This window comes from Aspergillus sydowii, assembly GCF_001890705.1.
Source record: "Aspergillus sydowii CBS 593.65 unplaced genomic scaffold ASPSYscaffold_5, whole genome shotgun sequence".
Classification (NCBI taxonomy): domain Eukaryota; kingdom Fungi; phylum Ascomycota; class Eurotiomycetes; order Eurotiales; family Aspergillaceae; genus Aspergillus; species Aspergillus sydowii.
This window is the reverse complement of record NW_024467863.1, coordinates 1,129,755-1,152,523: the sequence shown is the minus strand read 5'-3', so window position 1 is coordinate 1,152,523 and position 22,769 is coordinate 1,129,755. Positions and strand designations below refer to the sequence as shown.

The 22,769-nt window shown below is 50.6% G+C and overlaps 13 protein-coding genes across 13 annotated transcripts; 5 read left to right on the top strand and 8 right to left on the bottom strand.

Moving 5' to 3' along the window:
• The first annotated feature begins 83 nt into the window (after positions 1 to 83).
• On the top strand, positions 84 to 1,306 carry pin1 (peptidylprolyl isomerase ESS1). Its single transcript, XM_040846998.1, has 4 exons — positions 84 to 174; positions 243 to 643; positions 715 to 831; positions 898 to 1,306. The coding sequence occupies exons 1-4, from the start codon at positions 172 to 174 to the stop codon at positions 905 to 907; spliced, it is 531 nt and encodes a 176-aa protein (XP_040702644.1). The 5' UTR covers positions 84 to 171; the 3' UTR covers positions 908 to 1,306.
• Positions 1,307 to 1,379: 73 nt separating this feature from the next.
• Positions 1,380 to 2,000, top strand: ASPSYDRAFT_89564 (uncharacterized protein; the record flags this gene model as incomplete). The annotated part of the gene is made up of 1 exon (XM_040852188.1): positions 1,380 to 2,000. One exon carries the CDS (start codon positions 1,380 to 1,382, stop codon positions 1,998 to 2,000), a length of 621 nt encoding a protein of 206 aa, XP_040702643.1.
• Positions 2,001 to 2,618: 618 nt separating this feature from the next.
• On the bottom strand, positions 2,619 to 3,017 carry ASPSYDRAFT_31471 (uncharacterized protein; the record flags this gene model as incomplete). Its single annotated transcript, XM_040844878.1, has 1 exon — positions 2,619 to 3,017. The coding sequence occupies one exon, from the start codon at positions 3,015 to 3,017 to the stop codon at positions 2,619 to 2,621; it is 399 nt and encodes a 132-aa protein (XP_040702642.1).
• A 511-nt stretch (positions 3,018 to 3,528) lies between these two features.
• Positions 3,529 to 4,341, bottom strand: ASPSYDRAFT_89562 (uncharacterized protein; the record flags this gene model as incomplete). The annotated part of the gene is made up of 1 exon (XM_040852187.1): positions 3,529 to 4,341. One exon carries the CDS (start codon positions 4,339 to 4,341, stop codon positions 3,529 to 3,531), a length of 813 nt encoding a protein of 270 aa, XP_040702641.1.
• A 450-nt stretch (positions 4,342 to 4,791) lies between these two features.
• On the bottom strand, positions 4,792 to 7,593 carry ASPSYDRAFT_31469 (uncharacterized protein; the record flags this gene model as incomplete). The annotated part of the gene is made up of 4 exons (XM_040844877.1): positions 4,792 to 4,849; positions 4,902 to 5,071; positions 5,157 to 7,259; positions 7,312 to 7,593. 4 exons carry the CDS (start codon positions 7,591 to 7,593, stop codon positions 4,792 to 4,794), a joined length of 2,613 nt encoding a protein of 870 aa, XP_040702640.1.
• Positions 7,594 to 7,893: 300 nt separating this feature from the next.
• Positions 7,894 to 8,649, top strand: ASPSYDRAFT_151156 (nuclear cap-binding protein subunit CBC2; the record flags this gene model as incomplete). The annotated part of the gene is made up of 5 exons (XM_040842076.1): positions 7,894 to 7,962; positions 8,021 to 8,115; positions 8,175 to 8,219; positions 8,271 to 8,462; positions 8,517 to 8,649. The coding sequence occupies 5 exons, from the start codon at positions 7,894 to 7,896 to the stop codon at positions 8,647 to 8,649; spliced, it is 534 nt and encodes a 177-aa protein (XP_040702639.1).
• Positions 8,650 to 8,830: 181 nt separating this feature from the next.
• Positions 8,831 to 9,718, bottom strand: ASPSYDRAFT_31467 (pyridoxal 5'-phosphate synthase subunit PdxT; the record flags this gene model as incomplete). The annotated part of the gene is made up of 2 exons (XM_040844876.1): positions 8,831 to 9,395; positions 9,468 to 9,718. 2 exons carry the CDS (start codon positions 9,716 to 9,718, stop codon positions 8,831 to 8,833), a joined length of 816 nt encoding a protein of 271 aa, XP_040702638.1.
• Positions 9,719 to 10,119: 401 nt separating this feature from the next.
• Positions 10,120 to 11,163, top strand: ASPSYDRAFT_58043 (4'-phosphopantetheinyl transferase family protein; the record flags this gene model as incomplete). Its single annotated transcript, XM_040849469.1, has 1 exon — positions 10,120 to 11,163. One exon carries the CDS (start codon positions 10,120 to 10,122, stop codon positions 11,161 to 11,163), a length of 1,044 nt encoding a protein of 347 aa, XP_040702637.1.
• A 56-nt stretch (positions 11,164 to 11,219) lies between these two features.
• ASPSYDRAFT_45230 (1-acylglycerol-3-phosphate O-acyltransferase SLC1) lies at positions 11,220 to 13,010 on the bottom strand. The gene is made up of 3 exons (XM_040846997.1): positions 12,752 to 13,010; positions 11,923 to 12,671; positions 11,220 to 11,870 (listed from the first exon to the last, which is right to left on the bottom strand). The coding sequence occupies exons 2-3, from the start codon at positions 12,638 to 12,640 to the stop codon at positions 11,704 to 11,706; spliced, it is 885 nt and encodes a 294-aa protein (XP_040702636.1). The 5' UTR covers positions 12,641 to 12,671; positions 12,752 to 13,010; the 3' UTR covers positions 11,220 to 11,703.
• Positions 13,011 to 13,764: 754 nt separating this feature from the next.
• Positions 13,765 to 16,414, bottom strand: ASPSYDRAFT_150612 (anaphase promoting complex subunit bimA; the record flags this gene model as incomplete). Its single annotated transcript, XM_040842023.1, has 4 exons — positions 13,765 to 13,836; positions 13,894 to 15,749; positions 15,812 to 15,985; positions 16,078 to 16,414. The coding sequence occupies 4 exons, from the start codon at positions 16,412 to 16,414 to the stop codon at positions 13,765 to 13,767; spliced, it is 2,439 nt and encodes an 812-aa protein (XP_040702635.1).
• Positions 16,415 to 17,142: 728 nt separating this feature from the next.
• ASPSYDRAFT_45228 (SND2/TMEM208 family protein) lies at positions 17,143 to 18,170 on the top strand. Its single transcript, XM_040846996.1, has 2 exons — positions 17,143 to 17,384; positions 17,443 to 18,170. Exons 1-2 carry the CDS (start codon positions 17,376 to 17,378, stop codon positions 17,962 to 17,964), a joined length of 531 nt encoding a protein of 176 aa, XP_040702634.1. The 5' UTR covers positions 17,143 to 17,375; the 3' UTR covers positions 17,965 to 18,170.
• Positions 18,171 to 18,477: 307 nt separating this feature from the next.
• On the bottom strand, positions 18,478 to 20,978 carry ASPSYDRAFT_58040 (uncharacterized protein; the record flags this gene model as incomplete). Its single annotated transcript, XM_040849468.1, has 3 exons — positions 18,478 to 20,035; positions 20,083 to 20,799; positions 20,863 to 20,978. The coding sequence occupies 3 exons, from the start codon at positions 20,976 to 20,978 to the stop codon at positions 18,478 to 18,480; spliced, it is 2,391 nt and encodes a 796-aa protein (XP_040702633.1).
• Positions 20,979 to 22,028: 1,050 nt separating this feature from the next.
• Positions 22,029 to 22,274, bottom strand: ASPSYDRAFT_121500 (ankyrin repeat domain-containing protein; the record flags this gene model as incomplete). Its single annotated transcript, XM_040840422.1, has 1 exon — positions 22,029 to 22,274. A coding segment is annotated over one exon (246 nt), but the record flags the coding sequence as incomplete, so codon positions are not given.
• Between the last annotated feature and the right edge of the window lie 495 nt (positions 22,275 to 22,769).

Below are 22,769 nucleotides of genomic sequence, written 5' to 3'. Positions count from 1 at the left end.
TCTGGGTTTGCACCGTTTGCATTCTTTGCGCTGTTTGTTGCTTCCCCTCCTGTCACTTTTCCCCGCGTCATCACAACCGATCTATTTGCGACTACACTAGTACTATAACTTCATTGTGCCTCGGACTTGTCGTGTCACGGTTTTCTACAATCGCAACAATCCACAGCCAACATGGTATGCTTCGAGCCCTCTCCCTGACTCCCCAACCCATTCAACCTCATTCCCTGACTTCTTCGTCATAGGTAAACACAGGTCTTCCAGCAGGATGGGAGGTTCGCCATTCCAACTCCAAGAACCTCCCTTATTACTTCAATCCTGCAACCCGAGAATCGCGGTGGGAGCCTCCAGCAGATACGGACATGGACACTCTCAAGGGTTACATGGCTACATACCATAGCGGAGCCGCCGCCTCTCCGTACCCGAACCAAAGCGAGGGCAAAATCCGTTGCAGTCACCTTCTAGTCAAGCACAAGGACAGTCGGCGGCCTAGCAGCTGGAGAGAAGCGGAAATTACCCGGACGAAAGACGAGGCCCGTGAAATTCTCCGCGGCCACCAGCAGCGCATTCTGCAAGGGGAGACCCGGTTAGGAGACCTTGCGATGTCCGAGTCAGACTGTAGTAGCGCTCGGAAGAAGGGCGACCTGTACGTCTACACTTTGTCACCGTGGATATTATCCCCATTATCTCGCTCAATGATTACTAACTCTTCCAAAGCGGCTTCTTTGGGCACGGCGAAATGCAGAAAGAGTTTGAGGACGCCGCGTTTGCTCTGCAACCGGGTGAAGTCAGTGACATTGTTGAGTCAGGATCCGGCCTTCATCTTATCGAGCGGTATGTTGAAACTTGAACCCTGACCTGGTTGATAACAGAGCCAACTAACAGTTTCGCTCTTAATAGGCTGCAATAAATTAAATTTTGGGTTATAAATATATCATTTCTCGAACCAAGTAACCTTCGAAACAGAATAAAAACCATAGAGATATTTGCACACCCTCATTTTGTTCTCTCGGGGCCTCCATTCCCATGTTGGAGACGGCTTCCTTATTGTAAATCCTGGGTTGCACCTGCCCATCCACTACAGGCTGGCAACATGGATCAGCTCAACTTTTGCTCCCACTTTCATTGCTACGTTATCAATGAACGGTGTAAACTTCTTAGAGATTATATCGTTGTTCTCTGTATATCTCCTCTCTTTTCTTCCTTCGTTTGTTATTGCATTTATTCATAAATCCTCCTTTCCATACTACTTGACCAGGTAGCGAGAAGACCATCGCCTTCAGCAAAATACGATGTCCGATGTACTCCCTACTTATTTACGCCCTATCTCTAAGTCCTTGATACCAAGTGGATTAAAGATTCAGCTCCAATCTGCTCTACTAATGCCCCATCATCCAGAAACTGTTCCAGCGTACCTCAGCACATTTTTCAACCAATGCCAATCCGCCGCAGGCGAATCAATGCTCTCCCTGGAAGCCATCGACAAGCGCAGACAGCAGCGCTACGAAGCCCTGTGCCCAAAAGACGATAAATTGCGTTCAGCTCGTCATGCCAACGTTATAAACCGTCTTTCCGACTGGAAAGCGGATTACTATCCAGCCAATCCCACATTAGCAGCAACGCCGAAACTTGAGCGGATTGCCGTGGAGGGAATTTGTATCTCTCGTGACGCATACAATAAATGGACACCTAACTATGGTAAAGAATGCAAGCGCATTAAGGGCCAATACGCAGAATACTGCCGATTAAAGAAGGATTGTGCACGGGGAATTCAGGCTGCTCGAGTCACCGGCGATCTTGATGAGCACACTTGTAGAGTACTATACACCTTACTTCACGAACAATTTCTGAGGGAAATGGACAAATGGGAAGTGCTTGTTCGGTATATGGCAGTACCGACCTATGAGAAATTACTGGATGAATTGCACTGCGCTTTCAATGAACGCGTTGAGGATGGTGATGTCCTTTTCCAAGAGCTCTGTAGGGCGGGTACTATTATTTGAGCCTCCTACAACACGATGTTATCTGGAGTATAATGGGCGGTATGAGAGATGAAACTTTTTTTGGAGTTTGAAGCAGTCTCATTCATCATCTGGTGTACAACAAAACAGCGGTTGGATAGGCCATGTCCGCTGAAGAAGTAGACTACTGAGGATGAATTGCTAGACATGACTCATGTTACGAATTCACGACACTCTGTACTTTTACTTTCANCAATTCATTTGAGAATTGCAACCAATTAGAATCATATTTCTGGAGTTTATAAAAGTTTTGACATTCTCCAGTGTGAGTCTACATGTTCCTGGGGCAGAGACCATAAAGCAAGCTATAAGACAAAAGGAAATCACTATCTGGTATCCAAAACATATTTAGATGATCATGAGCTATATAGATTGTTCTTTTGGGGCCTTTAACGGGGATTCTAACCCGCAAACAATGTTCAGCAAGGCAGGTTCTGTCTAGGCGCTCCCACTCAGCGCGCGGTCTTTTTCCTGCTCAGCAAGCTTCTTTTTCTTCTCTCCCTTCTTCACCATTGGTCTTGGACGCCTAAGTTAAAACAAAAAAATTAGTTATTACCAAGCCAACTTCGCTGGACTCCCGACCAACTTGTACTGGCTCACTTACTTTAGTTTTAACCTCCCCGAATCCACCGGCCCCTCTGTCTCAGGAATATACCACTCGCTCTCAAGCAACAACACCTGCCGCTCCCTCCCAAACGCCTTCCACTGCTCTCTCTCATCGTTCTCAAGCGCGATCAGCATCCCCAGCGGCTCGGCAAGCGGGAAAGTCTCTACGCTTTGCAGCACCTTCTTGAGGCCATCCTTGCGGACGCGGGCATCAACTTTGGCATAACACGCTTCGCACAGTGTCAAGACATCGGTGATCTCTTGGATGCTGCGCTGGTAACACCAGGTCTTTTGCTGGCGCGCTTGGTTAGCGTTGTCGTTTGATTGGCAGGGCCGGTACCACTCGTCGTAGATGCAGCGGCAGACGTATTTCACTGTCCAGAAGAGACACATTTTGGTGGGTTAAGGGTATCTGACCCGGTGGGATTGTGTAAGGTGGTGGAAACGGGGACCTGGGTACAAAGGGGATTATATAGATTCATGAGGAATGGGACAATGAAAGTACATTGTGAAAAAGACAAAGCATGAGAATAATGGATGACAAACAAAATTATAGTATATACATACTGTAGCTATTATATCTGAACAAAGCAAAGTAGTTTTATAAAGGTCATTGTCTTGGTTGCTTTGATCCCAGGATAGGGCTTTGTCGTCACGTGAACAGCATGGCCGTCCTACTATGACAGGGCGAGTGTAGAGAGGAAGAGGGTGTCAGACTTTGAGGATATTGAATAGTGATTATTTCAAATTGGTACTAATAGTTTGATGCCTTGTGTTACTGTTACTGTCTTCTTTGGGACATGATATGGATTCCCCAATCCAGCGCAGAGTCCAATAGAACAGCTCTCCATCATACATAGCTCATTTCGATACATTATAAAAAGGCAATATACGTTCAATCCAACTATAACCCCGGAAAATACCCACAATAATTGGGCGTCGGACTCCAACCAAGCTGCTGCTCCCGCAACTCCCGCACCAGGCCCTCCCCATTCTCAACCCTATTCAGCATTGCAGCAAGGACCTCTTGAATAACAGTCTCATATGTCGGAAGCTCCAATTGCCTAGAAGCCGCCTCCTCCCATTTTTTCATCTCACGCATGAAACAGCCCTTCCAAAACCGATCCAGGTCGCGAAACGCTTCGAGCGAAATAGTCCCTTTCGCCCTAGCAATATACACCATCGTCTCAAATTCCATCCTTGCGAGGTTATATTCTCTATATTCCGTATCTTCAAAGTCCTTAAGCAATCTCCTATAGCTCCAAGACCATTGCGCATAAGCTTCCCGGTCTAATATCAGCGTCATCCCAAAGCACGGTATCTTCGCCGCCGGCGCAAGGGTCGGATTATATGTATATGGCCCACTACCGTAGTCGCTGCACCAGGCGAAAAGTCTGTCGACTGAGCTGGCGTGTCTGCCGTAGTCTTCTTTATTCGCGGGATCGTTCGGGCATAGATTCCTGTACCGCTGCTCGCGCTCCTTGTGTATGGTCTGCAGCCTGTTGTGTGCTGCAAGCGCAGCGCGGTTGCATTTGTCGAGAGCTCTGCCTAGATCCCCGACCACAACACTGCTGAGGGATGGGGGTAGTCTGACGCTGCCGGCGTTGAAGGGGACGCTGAAGGTGCCGCTGTGTTCGGATATAGAAGCGATGCGGTACGGGCTAGGGAAAGGAATCTGGGGTGTGTAGGTGGGCTTTGTAGGCTTCTGTGTTTGCATGTTGAGAGATATGGATGCAGTCGAAGACTGTGATAATGTATGCTATGGAAAGCCAGGGCAGCAAAATCGCAAAGGAAGGACGCGAGACAGACGAGATAACCCGATTGCGTGTTGTTTATAGAGTTACCAGAGAGAGCCAACGAAGCTTGGTCGGCCATCTTCGTGTGAAGAAATGAATGGGTTGGTGGAACAGTGAATGAAATAAAAGGAAAAGTATTGCCGCAGTAACAATGGGCTTTTTCATACCCATGTGGTTTACAGTCTTTGCTCTTTGCCTATATAGCAGAAAATGGAAGTTGAAAATTGCTCATGGGCACGATTGTAGATCATATCAACATTTCATACATTTAGAATCGCATTCCCTAAATCTATCACCGAGATACAACGCTTCAAACGCATCTCTTTTATCGCCCAAAGAGGTACTGCTAACCGCATAAGACACAGGCACCATCATACGATTGTATTAAGCCGAGCCAAACGTGCTGTGATCGATTCAATGACAGCAGATCTAAGAAAAGCCGGTTAGCAATTATTCCTTAGGGGCTCCATGATATACTTACTCCCGTTCCACCATTTGCATAGCATCGGCAACCTTTGCCCTTTGAAGTCGCTGGGGAACCCGAGGTTGTGCGCTGGTGGGAGATGCCGGGCTGCTGGGCTCCGTAGCAGCGGGAATTCTAGCAGCAGCAGACTTGGCTTCTGCGAGTAATTCCGATGCGATTTCCTTGACCTACAAGAATCGTTAGTATGGGGCGCTGAGCAGAGAGAGAGAGAGAGAGAGGGGGGGGGGAGGGGGGAGGGGGTCAATAACTTACAGCTTCCAGTCGCTGAGATATTTGTTGTGTAGATTCTTCCTTGCGTTCCTTGTCAAATGACTCCGATATCGTCTCAACCTCCGCAATCCATGATGACTCCTTTTCACTAAGCGGCCTTCCACCAGATTTCAGCACCTTGGTCCGGAGCGCCTCGTATCGCTGGACTAGGTGTGCCTGTCTGTCTTTGGCTGTCTTCAACCTCTCATCCAAAGCCGCACTACTTCTGGACCCCTCCTTCCTCAAACCATCCTCGCCAATTTCGCTCGATACACCCTGGATCCGATCGGCTACATCGGATATTTGGCCCAATTGGTCTCGTAGTTCTCCCTGCAACCTCTCACACCGACGGAAGAGATCTGATGCAGCTCGTTCAAGTGCGTTGGTATGGGCAGACAGAATCCGGTGTGCGGCTGCCACTAGATCCAGCGTGGCTGGAGATAGCAGCACGGGTTCCTTGAGACTGCTCCGGTAGCGATGGGGAACTTGTTTATCGACAAAGAGTTCCAGAGGAGAATCAGAATAAAGCACCGAAGGAACTTGGTAAGGAGGTCGATGAGGGGGGATTGTAGGTGAATCTGATTGCTGGGAATCCCCCTCGAGCGAAAACGACGGGAAGAAGTTTGGCTTCTCGAGAACAGCAGCATACGGATGAGACGCATGGGAGTTAAGTAACAGGTAGCCCAAGTCATAGTCATAGTAGACCAAAGAAGCCGGGAGGTGGAAGGACTGATTGCTGGAAGTGCTGACGTCCTCATCTACCTGAATAATGGGTTCCAAGACTGACGCATTGCCTTCGCAGAGAATTTGAAGGCGGAATCCCGACCCAGAAGTGTCCTCGGACTGCAACTCACTTTCAAGTCGTTGTATCCACGAAGAAAGCGAAATGAAGACAACACTATGTGAGGTCGTCACAAAAAATCCATACCGAGAATGGGCGTCGGGCGTAAACATCGGCCACATATTTGATGATCGTCGATCTGCCTTGACGGTATCCAGCATTTCCACCAAGAGTAAATCGGATGACTCGGACTCAGGCACATGAAACGCATTCTTTCTTGACTTTGGGAGCCACTGGCCCTCTACGCCTTCCAAGTCAAGGCAGATGTAGACCCTACCGCTCAAAGAAGAAAGACAGATTAAGGTGGCTGATAGCTTGTCATCGCCACTATCAATACTCAATTCGTCTTCTTCCCCCAGCATCAGAGCATCGGTGTCAGCTTTAGACGCGACGACCAGCATATCACAGAGGTCTAGGTCATCAAACTCATCTCCGGTATCAACGCGGAATGGACCTTGCATCTTAGGGATTGCACTAAGGTTAGCGGGACGAGTCAGGATTTCAGACTCGGGCTCCGTCGCAGAGCCGGGAATTATCTGCAAGGGTTCTTGGTTGTCAATTTCTGCAAGCCATTCATACTGCTGTCGGCAGGCTGTCAACTGGTCCTCATAATCAAGCGGATCCTCCTCCAAAGCAGACATCTTGGGTACAATCGCCGCGGATAGTGACGGGACTGCAGCCGATGGTGCTCTCCACTTGGAAGGTAACAACGGACAAAGCGCATAAAGATCGCCCGGCTTCATCGCAATCCAAAGCGTCATTGCCGCCCAGGCGTCCTCCTTCTCGCTGCCAACTCCGCCAAAACGAGCAGATGCTACCTCCATGTCAACATAATCTGAGGAAAAGCCTTTGTTTTTCCCAAATCCAGAAGGCGCAAAGTCTTGGTCAGAGGAAGTCCCATCAACGAGCTTCCGGAGATCAGCGGCCAAGGCCGGACGGTCGAAAGACCAATGGTTATTGCGGTCCAGCTCCCAGAGTCGCACAACCGCATCTTCGGTTACTGTCACCAGACAACCTCCGAGATTGGTATAGACACCAAGCGGGTGCCATAGTGCCGATACCACCGGTGACTCTGAGATGACATGTGTCGTCGGTCCAAGTTGATATGTTTTCACGCGGATCGGAGAGTTGTCTGATGCCGACAAGTGCGAGGTGTCTGGAAGAACAGCAATGAAAACGGTGTGTTCTGCGACAATTGCCAGGAAAGCGCCGTTCGGAGAAGGAATAATTTGTCGGATCTGTTCGTACACCGGAACTACCAGAGTCTAACCCATTATCAGTAGATATTCCAACCACAATAGTCACACCTATGCTCACTCTGTAGGGAACGCCATCTGCATCAGTTTGTTGGTTCTTCGACCTAGCGCGCTGCTGCCATTCATCCTTCAATCGGGTAAGGCTCGACCAGCGGATCTGATTGTCGACAACCGTGAAAACTTCATTTCCGCGCCTTGCAAGTGTCCGCGAGGGCCCAAGGTAGCCAGCACCTTTGGGACTCCGCAGGCTTCCTGGATCCTTGGGGGCTGAGCTTGAAAACAAAGAGGCGCCGGGGGAAGGGCGCGAGAGCCAGGGAGGAGTGTAGCTGATCACTTTCGGCATGGTCGGGGCAATTATTCCATGAGACCGTCTTGATCAAAATCCAGGCGCCACACAGGAGATGTAAAAGATAAAATTGCAGAACTCGTTGAGCCCCGGTGGGAAATTTTGGGGTGCAAGGTGAAAGAGCGCCGGGGAGATCAAAGGAACAAAAGCAAAAGCAGCAGCGGCGCCAAGACAAACCCACCGAAGCTCTCGTGCGGACCTGCGCTCATCTCTCCATCTCGATCCCTCCGCCCATTCTTCTTCCACAACACCTCTTTTCGTTTCGCAGACTTAATCGGCGCTACCTGTCTCGCCACAATGAGTATACCAGAGCGTCGCAACACGGTCGAGCGGCTCGACCGCCCCAGCGCCTACTACGTTGGAAAGGTAGAGCTTTACAACTATGCTGTGATAGCTTTGCACCACTAACTCGGTCTGCAAATAGAACAAAAAGCGCAGATACAATATGGACGAGCCCGAGGAACCAAAGGATCCCATGGAAGGCCTTAGGGACGCTACGACTCTCTATGTCGGTAACCTGTATGCCTCGCAGTCTTGTCGCGCTTTTGCGTGGATCAACCAATTGCTGACCTTAATAGCTCTTTTTACACGACAGAGGAACAGATTCACGAGCTTTTCTCAAAGTCCGAATCCCAACCGATGATAACCCGGAAGCTGTGCTAACAAAAGTCCAGATGCGGAGAGATAAAACGTCTTGTAATGGGGCTCGACCGGTACAACAAGACACCTTGCGGGTTTTGCTTTGTTGAGTATTATACGCATCAGGACGCGCTTGATTGCTTGAAATACGTTGGAGGGACTAAGCTTGATGAGAGAATCATTCGAACGGATCTCGATCCCGGGTTCGAGGAGGGCCGGCAATACGGGTATGCAACAGAACAGAATTCTTTTACAGCGGACAAGAGACTGACTCGCGACAGACGAGGTAAATCCGGTGGCCAGGTCCGTGATGAATACCGAGAAGAGTACGACCCTGGTCGTGGTGGTTACGGGCGCGCATACGCCGACGACCAACGACAACGTGAAGAAGATGAATATGGAGCCGGTAGGTGAAGTGTAAGGAATATCTGGTTTGACTGGCGCAGTTACGGCGTTCATATACACTACATTCTGTCTAATACCGGTAGCGAACAATGGCGCATTAAAAACTTCTATTTACATCTGATACCCAAGTCTAGCACATTGTCCAATTAGCGTGGAAAGGTGGTGGTCTATTCTATTTCATGACTTCGTCTCACAGTTGCTTTAAAGAATATTCTACCTGCCGCAACCACCAGGTGTGAATTCTTTCGTCACCGGTCAACTCGGGATGGAAGCTCGTGCCAAAAACGTTGCCTTGTCGCACAGCGACGATATCGCCGGTTTCCTCATCCGCACATACAGCATTACCACCACTGGCTAAACGCGCTGCCCGTCCGGGTAGAGAGGCCAGTACTTCCACGTCGCGTGACATTGCCTTTCGGGCGGTTTCGTTCTCAGCCTGTCGTGCGGGAGCGACAACCGTCTCGTCTCTCTGGAGCTCGTCAACCTGAGCACCCTCTTGATGTGGCAGGATCTTTTCGACGACCGGCGCTCGGATAAAAACAGCTGGGAAGGGCGGCTTTTGTTCGCCGAGGGAGTTGAGGAATGGCAGCTCAAGGGACGCTTGGAAGCTCTCCGTCTGGCGGCCGAAATGGTTTCGATTCACCCGAACATCTAAACCTCCAATCAATTCCTGTCCTCCTTTCTTAGTCCGATTGGCCGACTCCGCGAGCAAAATCAACCCGGCACAAGTTCCCCACGTCGGCTTGCGATGCACCCTGCGGAGACGAAGTATGAGTCAGTCACCACCATACATCCAATTTCACCTAACTTCCGTAAAGCACACGTACTTGACAAAGTCACGCAAAGGCTCAAGCAGGTTCGACCTAGCCGCCACCAAAGAAATGGCTGTGCTCTCACCCCCTGGCAAAACAAGCGCATCGCATCTCTCAAGTTCTTGCGAGTTCCGGACTTCAAGAAACTCCCAATGCGATGAGGAAACTTGCTGTGAAACCAGCGAGGCGGCCGCTTTCTTCAGTAGCACGACATGTTCGTGGAATGCGCCTTGCAAGGCGAGAACCCCAACAGTAATTTTGATCATTGCACCTGTCGAGTAGAGAAGTAAGAGGCAATGGCCACCAACTCAATGGCGGCGCATTTAGGAAAAATGCAGTTATGTAAGCAGCTGCCCGCGGGAAACCTTATCACCACGTGCTGCCCCTCCAGATACGCCCCGGAAATCAACTGTTTGACTTTGGATAGCTTCATGTTATCAGTTAATTCTTCTCTCTAATTTCAACTATGAATTACGATTAGTACGAATTTACGATCTGTCTTTGCATACTATAGCCATTTATTGCTTCTCATCATGCCTGCAGTATTATGACCAGCTGTCTTTAAAATCCCCGGCTTACATCAACCCCTCAGCAAGCTTGCAAACGTCCGAATTATAAACAAAAGACGTGAATACCTTAAGAGTGCATATAAACATCAGCGACAGCCATGGATAGAGGCACTCAAGATCCGCCAACCTTAACAAGATGGTACATCGACACCCGCCCTCTTACTCTTTCCACAACAACCCTCCCCCTCCTCACCACACTGCAAGAACCAGACCAAGCCGCCGTCCAGAAGTTCTACCACCTCAAAGACAGGCACATGTCCCTGGCCTCTAATCTCCTAAAATATCTCTTCATCCACCGAACCTGCCGCGTTCCCTGGTCCTCCATCGTCATTTCACGCACACCAGATCCACACAGACGGCCATGCTTCATTCCAGACCCGTCCCGGTCAAACGGTAGTGACACAGTAGTAAACGTCGAATTCAACGTCAGCCACCAGGCTTCAATGGTTGCAATTGCCGGAACAACCATACCAACCAATCCGGATCCCAGTTCGGACTCACCCTTCCGCAAACCAGAAGTCGGAATTGATATTACATGCGTGAACGAGCGGCAGGGCCGAACCGGTGAAGAGCGCACCATTGCATCATTATATAATTACGTCGATATATTTTCCGAGGTGTTTTCGGCGCGTGAAATCGCGGAAATGAAGCGGTTGCCTGGCGCTCCATCATCCAGCACAAACCCCACGAGCAATGGCGGTGTCAATGACCACGCGGAGTACGGATACAGGCTGTTTTATACATACTGGGCGCTGAAGGAGGCTTATATCAAAATGACAGGAGAAGCACTGTTAGCGTCCTGGTTGCGAGAACTAGAGTTCAACGATGTTATAGCGCCTTCGCCCGCACCTGCTGCGGAGAGCGGCGACGGAAAGTTTGGGGAACCGTATAAGGGGGTTAAGACGACTTTGAAAAGGGATGTTCTAGAGGATGTGCGGGTTGAGGTTGTTGCTTTGGAGAATGACTTCCTGTTTGCCACGGCTGCGAGAGGCGGCGGACTAGGAGCTGGCTCTCGGTCTGGTGAAGAGGGCGGAGGTGAGAGCGAAAGCGCAGGCCAAGATCCATGGATGCCGTTTGAAAAGCTCGACATTGAGCGGGATATTCGACCTTGTGCGACGGGGGTATGCAATTGCTTATCCTAAGGGGAAATACTTATAGTGGGAATACTCTAAGCTGGCATATACATATAAAACAAAAGCTACAGGTTAAGGTGTTTGCATTCATCTATAAATAGGATATAAGACAAAAAGATGGCTGACTGGATATCATATCATCTATCATAGTTCGAAGGGTATATGCGAGTCCAATATAACATTTCCGATCTTCGTCCAAGGGTCAGAGCAAAACTCCGTCCTGGCGGAAGGTGGTTGTTGTTGTCCCTGTCGCGTCTCTTGGGTTATTCAATCCATAGCCACATATGCTTGCCATAGACGGAAACGCCCAAATGTTCTTCCCAGGCAACATTACTCCAGAGCCGCCGACCAATATGGCCAAAGCGCCGCCCGAATAATTAGTAGTCTATCGTCTTCATCCGCGTGCTATCATGACGGCGTATCATCGTGCAATATATTCAGATATTCAGAGTGAAAGAGCCGGATATTCCGCTCCAAGTGGGTGCGCACTCGGGTCGGAAGTTGTAAAAGGCCAAGATTTGAGGCTGCCACATAGGAAGTAGCGGCAAATCAAAGCTCAACCGCAGTTGACTTCCCGTTCGGCAGCGAGGCAGAGCCGTCAGCCTCCTCGGCATCAGACATCTCGAGCAAGTTCTTGAGCATCGACTCGCGAGTCGATTTTGTGAGAGAGTCAACATCTTCCGGTGTGAGGTTCTCAGTGCTGATTGGTGGGAGAACTAGACTGGTCAACAACAGAAATGGGCTAAAAGCGGACGGATACACACGTACCTCGAATCTTAATCGAGCCGGCCTCAAACCTATACTTCTTGGGAGCCAGGATGTGCGAGTAGTTCTCTACAACAACCGGAACAACGGGAACACCGGCCTTGACAGCCAAATGGAAAGCACCCTTCTTGAAAGACAGAAGCTCCGGCTTGTCCGAGTAGCTCCTTGTGCCCTCCGGGAAAATAAACACACTTTGGCGGTGAACCCTCATTTCCTCCGCAGCGCTGTCAAAGGCCTTCACAGCCGTTTCCCTATTCGCCCGATCAATAAAGACCGTCCGCGAAAGCGACATAAACCACCCCAGGAAAGGAACATAGCGGAGCGACTTCTTTGCCGTGACACTGCAGTAAGGCGGGAAGATAGCGCCGAGCATGAGAACGTCCAGTTCGGACTGGTGGTTCCCGATGATCACGGCAGGTCGCGTAGAGAGGTGCTCCTGGCCTTCGACGATATCGAAGCGCACGCCGGTAGTGAACCTCATCACCCACTTGAAGCTGCGGGCAGTGGCCCATTGTGAAACTCGGCCGTACCCCACCAGTCGGAGGACAACCGAGGCGACTACACCGTATATCGCGCAGACGATGAGGGAGCCATAGGCTGCTAGACAGCGCGCAGCGAAGTTCGCACGGGGGACTTTAAGGCCGAGGCCGAGGAGGAACAGGGAGGCGGTCAAAGCGACATAGGTGCTCACGCCTGATGTAATGTAGGAAAGCAGCGACATGATACGGGGACGTCTGAAGAGGGCGGTTTCTACTAGTGGTAATATCCGACGGTTATTCATTTGAAATTCAAGACGCAGAATTCTTGAGACTGGGAAGGGAGATCATCTTACCACCAATGGAGCGAGGAGAAGCGTGACGAGGTCAGAAGGCCGGTTGCGAACTAAATATTTACAATGCGGCCAACAGCATGGCAAGCGGCGGCAGGAGGGCGGTAGAGGCGGAAAGAATAGACCGATCCAGCAATGGAAAAGGAAGAAAAAAGGTTCGGAGTCGGTACCGAGGCCAGTATTTGAATCTTTTGGCTTCTGAGATCTTCGCCCTTCTGCGATGTCCCACCGTCGGCTTCAGAGAGAACAAAATGGGGGGTGTTCACATGACTCGGCTGAATAATATTTCCGTCACTTTTCCATCGCTCAGCCTTCACCGCTCTCCGCATTCGATCAACATCTCCAGCTGGAGGTCAACCACGCTCACAGCTCCAAGTGCTTTTGTTGAATAAATTCGTCGTCACCACCATCAGTGCTAAGTCTATGTGTATTGCAAAGCTGCTGAATATCATATAGTAGTGGAAGCGTTATGCTGCCTGCTTTCCACCACCGCCTCCAAGCTGGCTAGATCTACATATTTTCGGCCAATCGAATGGCAAATCTTTTAAAACTGACTACAAGGATCATTTCAGCACTTTTTTCCGCGAAACTTATGCTTCATTCATAACAATGCACATAAGGATGTTCTAACTACTATAAAACCAAGCCAAGCAGATCGTCAAAGGTCGTGGCGCCTGCCTGGCTTTTCTCAGCGAGGTGATATCTTGCTTGCAATGACAAAGCCAACCCACGCTAATATACAAAATCCAGAATCTCGACACTGTTTTTTCGAGAATGCCAGAGGTAACGTAACGCAAATGCATGTTGTAACCAATCCACCGGAAAACGCCCGTGTAATGCTGATGTCGCTGCTGTAAATCCGACACCCAGTAAAGAAACGCCAACCCCGCGTGCATATTAGGGTACAGAGTATTCTAGCGTGGAGAAGAGGGTATGGGGGCAGGGCCCAAGAGGTGAATGGAGTAGTCTCGAGGAGAGACGAAAGCCGAAAAGAGAAGTGTGAATGTAGAGTGAAATCATGCCATATCTTCTTCATCTTCCTCATCATCGTCAAGGGCTTCCATTGTGTCTTTAATGTATTGTGCTGCCTGTTAAACGAAAGTCAGTATGCTTGAAACAGCATTAGAAATGATGGGACAGCTTACCTTGGGATCAAGATTCAGGGCCGTCGTAAAGTGCTTGATGGCATTGCCCTTATCATGGAGCATTTTATACAACTTTCCAAGTAGGTAATGGACGTTGGCCTCATCCGGCGCCATGTCCTTAAGGACTTTCAGTTCTGTAAGAGCAGATCTGAGGTCCTGTAGTTTCATCAATGCGCGGGCTTTTCGGAATCGAGCGAGGACGGAATGAGGAGCAAGAGAGCAGGCCCTACTGTACTGGATCAATGCTGCCTTGGGATTGTTCATCTTTTCCTGAACCAAGCCGATGCAGCATATCAAAACAGCGTTAGATGGGTTAATCTTGGCTGCGTTTCGGAAGTGCTGTTCGGCGAAGTCTAGTTTGCCCATTTTGTCATAGACCGTTCCCAATCCGTACCAGGCATTGTAATGCCGGCTATCGGCGCTGATGCCGTTGCGATACGCATCCAGTGCCTTGTCGTATTCCTCGTTGGCGACATACTCGTGGCCCTGGAGCGTAAATCCATAGGCAAATTGTGGATCCAATTGGGTTGCACGCTTGAAACACTTCAAAGCTTGGTCGTGGTCCCGCTGGTGTGAGAAAGAATTCCCAACCGCACACCAGGCTTCCGGTGATAGGCGATCAACCTCCATCAGCTCATGGGCCAAATAAGCGAGCTCGACGTCGTTCTTCAGATGCCAAAGGACTGTTGAGTAGATCTCCATGTCTTCTGACCTTGATGGGGCCATTGCCCTCACCCGAACGAAGTACTTCTCGGCATCAGAGTACATTGCTTGCTCATAGTAGGCTCGTCCAATCTGGGCAAGAACCCAGGGTGTCTCGCGTTGGCCCTGTGAAAGAGAGCCAAATATTTGAATGGAATCGGAGCACTTATACCGGCTTAAGCAGTAATAGCCGGTAGCCAGCTTTGAGAACAAATCCAAGATCCAAGCCAGGGCCTCGACTGTCTTGGATCGCTCCGATGCAGATGCTCTGGATGATGCGTGCTGAATACCATTTGACGTCGACACAGATGTCCCCCGATATTCTTTAGCATCGCTGTCGTGAATCTCACCGATGTGCCTCCGGTTATTGCCGCTAACCACGCGGCCGACATGGGAGGCTGTTGCTGTTCGCCCCTTCGTTCCTGTAGCCCTCACTTTCTTCACTTCTCGGCCATCCTTCACCCCTAGTGCTGCACTCGAGATTTTATTTGATGTGGGCTTTATTTGGTTGAAGAGCCGCACACTTCGTCGTTGCCCGCCTGATTGATCTGTTGAATTCGATGTGGAAGAATGCGCAACCTGGCCGGAGACTGTTCGTTTGCGATCTCCGACTCTATGACCCATAGTAACGTCCCTTTCCGTGTGAGCACCTGTCTGCTCATCTGGGTCGACTCTAGCTCGTGTTCGTTGTCGTATGCCTGTCGGCCTCATTTTTGGTGGGGGATCCATGGAATGATCGGCGCCTATTGTTTGTATTGTTCGGTTTTTCTTTGCAGGGGCTAATGGCGGCTCAAAGACATCCGCACTAGTCCCATTGGTTACACGGGGTTCGTCAGACTCGCTGCTATGGCCACCAGGGGTTTCCATGCCTTCACGCATAACATGGCCGGTTCCTGATGACGCGACACTAACTGTGCTTCCGTTAAACTTTTCCCACAAAGCGGAGCTACCATGAGTAGTGTTCGATTCGTTGCGAGCCGCGGCGGAGGTGAACGGGTCGATACTTGGATTTACGTTGGCCTGCGTTTGTAAGGGGCCATCGGGGGGAGCACCTTTGTCGGACGTGGATTCTACATCTTCTAATACAGAAGACGATACCATGCCGTATAACTCGGGACTTAATTTGTAAATATTTGAAACTCGCATATCAACGCCTTCCGAAGAATTGTTAGTTTAGAGAAAAGATCATCCCCGCCAGTGGTCGATGAACGCTTACCAGTTTCGCACAAGCTCAGGAATGCATCCCACATGAAAGGATTCAGCTTAAGAGCCGCAGCGTAGCAATCTACAGCCTTATTGTGTTCCTTGTGAGCTTGCCATAATTTCCCCTGTAAACATAATACCGCGGCGGCATCTGGCAAGTGTTGTCTGCGCGATTCGCTATGTTTGTCTAACGGTGTGAATCCCATCAGTATCGGCCTGGTCTGCGAAAAGTGGCAAACAGCGTCATGTCTGGCCACAATCAAAGAGAGGTTTGCTTACTCCAATGATTCCTTGAGCTCCACAAAGACTTGCTCCGTTCTAGCGCGTTGATGCCATCCATGTATTTCCCAAGGTCTAGACATGCCTGTGCGTAGACGTAAGAGCAGCCGAGATGTGTGCCCCGCGATCCAAAATTCCTGCTAGTTTCCCATGCCGCTTTTATTTGGCCGCTTTGCAGGTAACAGAGAGCTAATAGATATGAAGCTTCCGATGTGCGAGGTTCGTAGGCATGTAAGCGGCCGGCGAGAAACAGCGCGTTCCGAACAAGGTTGTTGTCGAGATGGTAGTATATTAGTTGCCTCAGCTGGCTCGAAATATGTGACGTTGACGGGGTCATCTTCGAAAATTGTGTGGAATTGCTGAGGTAGGGGGAAGGAATCGAAGTCGAGACCAAAGTTGTGAAAGGTAAACTTCAAGTAAATAAAAGATCTAGGTATCGAGAAGGCAAAACAAACAGCCGTCAGTCGAAGAGGAGCATGAGGTAGAATTAAAGCTAAACCGCGTGTCCTTCGCACGAAGTTAGAAACGGCCCAAGACAAAGGCGAAGGAAACAACGATTGGTGTTTCTTTCAGAGTCTCAGATGGCCGGAAAAGCGTTAAAGGTATCGCAAGATCTCAAAGAGGGGACGAAGGTATAAATGAAGAAAAAACAACAAATATAGTAACAGCCTCAGATGAATTTGCGAGTCCTTCACCTTGCTCCCCACAGAGGCTGGAGCAGTCGAGAGGTCGAGTGGTTGTCTTTGGCAAGAGTGAAGGAGAATCGGGCGACTCGTGACGCCGTGCAGGCTAAACAAAGTCTCAGGGAAAACCAAGTTGCATGTCGTGCGGTGAAGGAGGCTGCCGGGAGGAGGTCGAAGGAGAACCGGTGGAGTTGCAGCTGAGCACTTCTTTGAGCACTTCTTGCGCTCTACGAGAGGCCTGAGGGGTGTTTTGCTCGTGAGGACTGAGATGGACTCTGCATTTGGCGGTTTGGCTCGTGGCCGGTGGAGGCGGACTTGCTGGCGGCGCGGGCGCTTGTCCGGTTGTGGAGGGCAACCGATGGCACGAACTGCTGCATGCACCACCACCACCACCTCCTCATCCACTGAACGTGACACTGACACTGACACTGACACTACTTTTGGAGGGACATCGTTGAGGAAAAGAGGATGCAATTGCCCGTTTAATAATTAATTCTACCCTTCTATATCCAATCCAACCGCACAACTCCTGCACCCAGCTCGGACAACCAACCTGCCCACCCGATCTGACCACCTACATTCCTCCCTTCGATCGATTCGAATCGAACGCCCAAAATGGCCCAAGTACGTTCTCTCACACTCTAATCTTTTCAATATAATGAATAACTAATACCATGTCCAGAAAGCATCCAAAACCCTGGCAGCCCGGAACACCTCCGTTCTGCTCCGCACACACCTCATAACCCTCGCCCTGCACGCCCTGCACCTAACCCTCCATTTCATCTTCAACCGCCCGCGCGCCCTAAAGCCGTACTACCTGCTGGCCCTCCCAACGCTAGTCATCGAATTCTACCTCGATCGAATTGGCCGCCCAACCTACTCCGCCGATGGCGCGCTGCGCTCCCCCGGTGAGGATCTCGGAGCTGCCGGGCTGACGGAGTTCATGTGGGACATCCTGTACTGGACGTGGGGGTGTATCGGGGCGACTTGTGTCTTTGGGGACCGGGCTTGGTGGCTGTGGATTGTTGTTCCACTGTATTCGGTTTATTTGGCGTATTCGACTTTTACGGGGATGAAGAGTGGGCTTTCTGGGTTTGGTGGTGGCGGTCCTGCGGGAGATGGGGAAGGAGCGGGGACGGGGGCGGAGAGCAAGAGACAGAGGAAAATGGAGAAGAGGGGTGGACAGAGGATGCAGTATCGGTAAGGGGTTGGATTGGGCTATAGAAGAGGGTTGTATAACTAGTACCAGAGGTCGTGTACGATGATGGCATTGCGTCCATTGAACTGATTAACTTAAGCGGGAGCCTATCTAAAACAACATGATTGGAGTTATTGATTGTATATACCTGTCCAGATTAATGAGAACAGCTTTCTCCATTTCCACCGCAATTGAAGAAAAGGGACAGCTTCCACCCTACAAAACGAGAGAACGGAAATGCGTCTTCATCAAGCTGTTAGGAACATGGGTGAGGGTTGTAAACAAATCGGGGGAAGACAAAGCCACCTAGACCAGGAAAGAAACTACTAAAACAGTCATGAAAATCGCCAAGCAGAGACTCATCATAGCGATATAAATCTGTCGTGAAATCATGGGAGTACTATGTGGGGAATAATCAGGATCCAACATTGGAAAACAAGAGCGAAAGAAATAGGCGAGAGGGATATCGACGTATGAGATGCATTCAGCCATAGGAATTCGACCTCATTAGCATTATGTTTAGAGACCATTCCGGGCGGACTGGTCCTCGTTCGCATCCGCGACTTGTGGCTGCTCTTGGGTTTCGGCATCGCCGTCAACCTTGTCATTGGGCGACGAAGCAGACTCCTGGTTCGGCTTTGCGTTTTGATTCATGGCATTAAGTCTCGCCATGACCTTCTCGGCGAAGTCTGTATTCGTATCGCCGAGTATATGGGAGAGAAGATCCTCGATGGACTGGGACTCTTGGCTTGCTGCTGGGGCTGTATTGTAAACCTCAGCATCTACTGCTTCCGAGAGCTTTGTGGCCTCGGCCTCGACAATCTCGTCCTGGTCCAGATTGTCCGTATCGTAGCCGGAGTCTGTTGCTTCTTCGGGGATGACTGAAGCGGCCGCACCAAAAAAGCCCTTGTTAAATTCCACGTCGGCTCCTTCATTAGACTCTGAAGTTCCGGCGTTGCCCTGGTTGTCGTCGTTTGTGGATACTTGCTCAGAGACGACGTCCGGCTCAGCTTTGTCATCAGAAAATGATTCGCCAGCGTCCTGACTCTCAGTAGACTTCTCGACGTTGTCAAGCTTTGGGGATCCGCCGTCCACTTCCACATCGGTATCACCAGCAGTGTCGTTCACATCTGCAGTTGGTTCTTCAGTTTCTGAAACGACCTCTTGATCTTCATCCTGCGCGGCTGGGATGTCCTCTTCAGCGCTAGCGGGCTTGGGAAGGGGTGGTGGAGCCTCTGATCTGGTACTGAAATCCTCGCTGATCTCTCGGGCAGCAATCTTCCACCGTCCTACTTCCTTCAGCCTGGCTAGCTCCTTCGCTGCGGCTTCGGCGACGTCCATACCGCGTGAAAGGGCGTCATCCGCAGTATCCTTTGCAGACTCGATTCGTGCGTGCTGTAGGCCAATCTCACGGAATTTTCCCTTCCAGTCTTCGAATTCCTCCTTTAAGGCTTGGTAGTCCTCCCAGTCCTTGTAAGTGACGCCATCCATCCAGGCCCATCTCATTCCAATCTCCTGCAGACCGAGGTCTCGGACATTATCTAGAACTGAGAGCGTAGAGTTCACGGCGATTGATACCTGGCGGATAAGGCCCTCCTCGAATGAAACATGCCATTCTCTAATGACATGGGCTCGGTCTCTGATGGATACGGCGGTATTTCTAATCTCCTTGAGCAGATTCTCAATAGCGGCTGCTTCTTCTTCGGGAGCGTCTACGAATGGCAGAGACTCGGTCAGAGCGCTGATGTGACGTTTGATGGCGGTAGTTTCGTCTTCCACGGCACTCTCCAAGGCAGCCACAAGCTTATCTCCGTCGGACTGGGCACCACTTGCCAAGTAAGTATCGACAATCTCGACCACACGGCCTTCGAGGTTTGCGACTCCCTTCTCAGATGCCGACGCAAACTTCTCCTTCCAAGTCGTAAGATCAGAGGCAATCTTCTTGCGCAGCTGTGCTGCTAATTCTGTGGGCGATAAAGAGGGTGTGGGTGTTTCAGAGACAGACGATGGAGTCGACGCAACAGTTGTGCTAGCTTTCACTGAGGTGGACGAAGACGTGCTAGAGTATCCCGCGGAACTGCTCCGGTTAGATATGTCCTCATGAGAAAATAAAAGAGCACCTACCTTTCGACCTCATCCGCCACACTTCGCAACCGGCTTCCCTCACGATAACTCGCGAGTCGCTGGCCGATCTTTACAAGCTGAGGCTCCACATTCTCCGAGTAGAGACTGGACACCTTAGGCCAGAGAGAGTAGTTGATGAAACTTAAGGTGGAAGACCATGCGCTTTGCGCGTGAGGCATGACCTGCGTGGTCAGGATCTCCTGACCAGAGCTGTACGTTTTCCCAATGAATGGCTGGTACTTTGCGGCGAAAGGTAGGATATACCCATTCAGGGTTGTCCAGTACGCTCCATTGACCTTGTGGTAATATGGCGATACAGTAGCCGTGGCGTAATCCACATGCGGCGCCACCTGGAGCTTATACCAATCCGATGCCTTGCCCTTTGCAGTTTGGATATGGGGCACAACATTTGCGTCCCATTGCTGCTGGCCATAAACTTGGGCCCGGTCGAGCGCCGGAGCACCATATGCCTCGTACCCCTGCTTTGCGATGTTCGAGGCCGGAGTGTAAACCTTCTCGTTCAGCACATGGACGTATGGGCGCGCAACATCAACGTAAGGAGCGGCATGTGCATTGTAGTAAGGAGCGACGTGAGGCTCGACGTAGGACTTTGCGATCAAGTACGGTTTGCAGATTCGCGGTGACGACTCCGTCAACTCGGTCGTCTGAGACGGGCATCGGAAGAAAGGCGTCAACAAAAAGTACCAGATGCACAAACTGTTAGGACACGGGTTAGCAACCACTGACAGCAGTCGACGTGCAGAAGTAAAGCAAACTCACCGAACCAACAGCCCAACAGTCCAACGGATCCGACCCGTTTTCCTTGGACTCGACCGCTCAGGGGTCAGAACAACTCGATCATTCGAGTCCGCGACCTTGCCATTCGAGGACGCCATGTTGATCCCTTCAAACACTCCGAGCCAGCAACTGAGACTGGCAGGGTTCGGGGGAGGGTATCGCGTCGTAGGTGGAAAGCGACTGTCGAGGAGAGCAAACAACAGGGACGCGACTACTCGGTCATTGAAGACTTGCGACTCCGGAATGCTTGAGGACAGAGTAGGAGCTCGGCCGAATGAAAATCTGACGGTTGACGGCGGGATCACAAGTTTCGTGCCTGAGGATTCAGGAATCAGCGACCGAGGCACGCGACGGTCGCTCTTGGCAGGTCGAGTCCAGACTCCTCCAACTATTTATGCCAGAGATGGAGATTGTGGACACAGATGCCGTGACGAGATCAAGATTTGGAAGCCTCGAGATTGTGTACTCATGAAAACTCCTTGCAGTCTGCGGCGCTATCACAGAGCACGCAGACAGATACTCTCGGTGAGGTCATGGTGGTAGGCCATGGCGGAGTGGCGCAACACACCGCGAATATCACTGCATCCTCCGCACAGAGCCTGGACAGCTTGTCCAGTGAGCGCTTTCTCTGCGTCTGTTCTCAACCTTGGCATGGCGAATATCAGGCTATTCTCAGCAGCGATCTGGAGGAACCGGCATTGTGACGAAACCCTGCATGAACCATTGTTCCGTGCTTGATTCCTTCCTGCGCAGGCTCTTTATCTTACCAAATCTTTGCAGTATAATGCATGCATGGATGATTCGAGTTTAGCTGGTGCAGCAGAGCTCGAGCCACGTGTGGCTCTACCCAACTTTGCTGGGTATAAATTTTTATGTACGTGACATGGAGGCTTCATCGCCGTAATTGTATTCTTCTTTTACCTATATATAGTATTCTAACCTCCTCCGAACTAGTTTGCGTCATTCGCATGAGAATTGCATTCCATCATATGCATCTGGTGACGGCCACTCAACCTCCAACAGCGAGTTCGTCGACAGCCCGCTGCCTTGAGAGCTTTGATTACTGCTTTCGCCTTTCTTTCCTCCGCAAAGCACATGGGACTTCGTCCAGCCAGGGAGACATGAATCCCATTCGCGCCCTGACCCTCGAGATACTGCACTATCTGGTCAAGACCTGCACTTGCGGCGAAGGATAGCGTAGTACGGCCACGCTTATTTTCCATGTGGATGTCTGCTCCGCGCTGCACGAGCTGTCTCAGAAGCCCATCGTGGTTTTTCAAGACGGCGAGCATCAACGGGGTACAGCCGTTTTTGTCGGCAGTATTGATTTGGGCCCCGGCGTCTAGTAAAAGATGAACAATGGCAAGATACCCCCGATCCGTGGCGTATGATAAAGCGGCCCTCCCCTGATAATCAGTTGAATCGACATCAGCACCGTGAGAAAGCAGGAGCTTGACTATTTCAGCCTGATTGTAGTCGGTGGCCAGTGACAGCATGGACCTGTGGAATCGATCGTGCTGATTTGCGTCAACGCCACGAGCCAAGAGAATACGAACCAGCTGTACAAATCCATGCATTACTGCATGGTGAAGTGGGGCTGGGCTTGGTATATATGGAGCTAATGGGTCCGAATAATGGTTAATAGCGGTGTTGATATCGACGCCGAGATCGAGAAGTAGATCCAGAACTTCGGGCTGGCTGTCTCTCATAGCGCAACCAAGAGGCGTATTATAAAACCGCGGCCCTAAACTGTACCGAGAGAGTCCCCTAGGCAGCTCGACAGGGACACCGGCGTTAATTAGGAGCCGTACAGCCTTAACCCTGCGGCTTCTGCAGGCGTTCGGCAGGGCGTCGAATACCATACCCGGGTCTTTTTCCATTGCATGCAG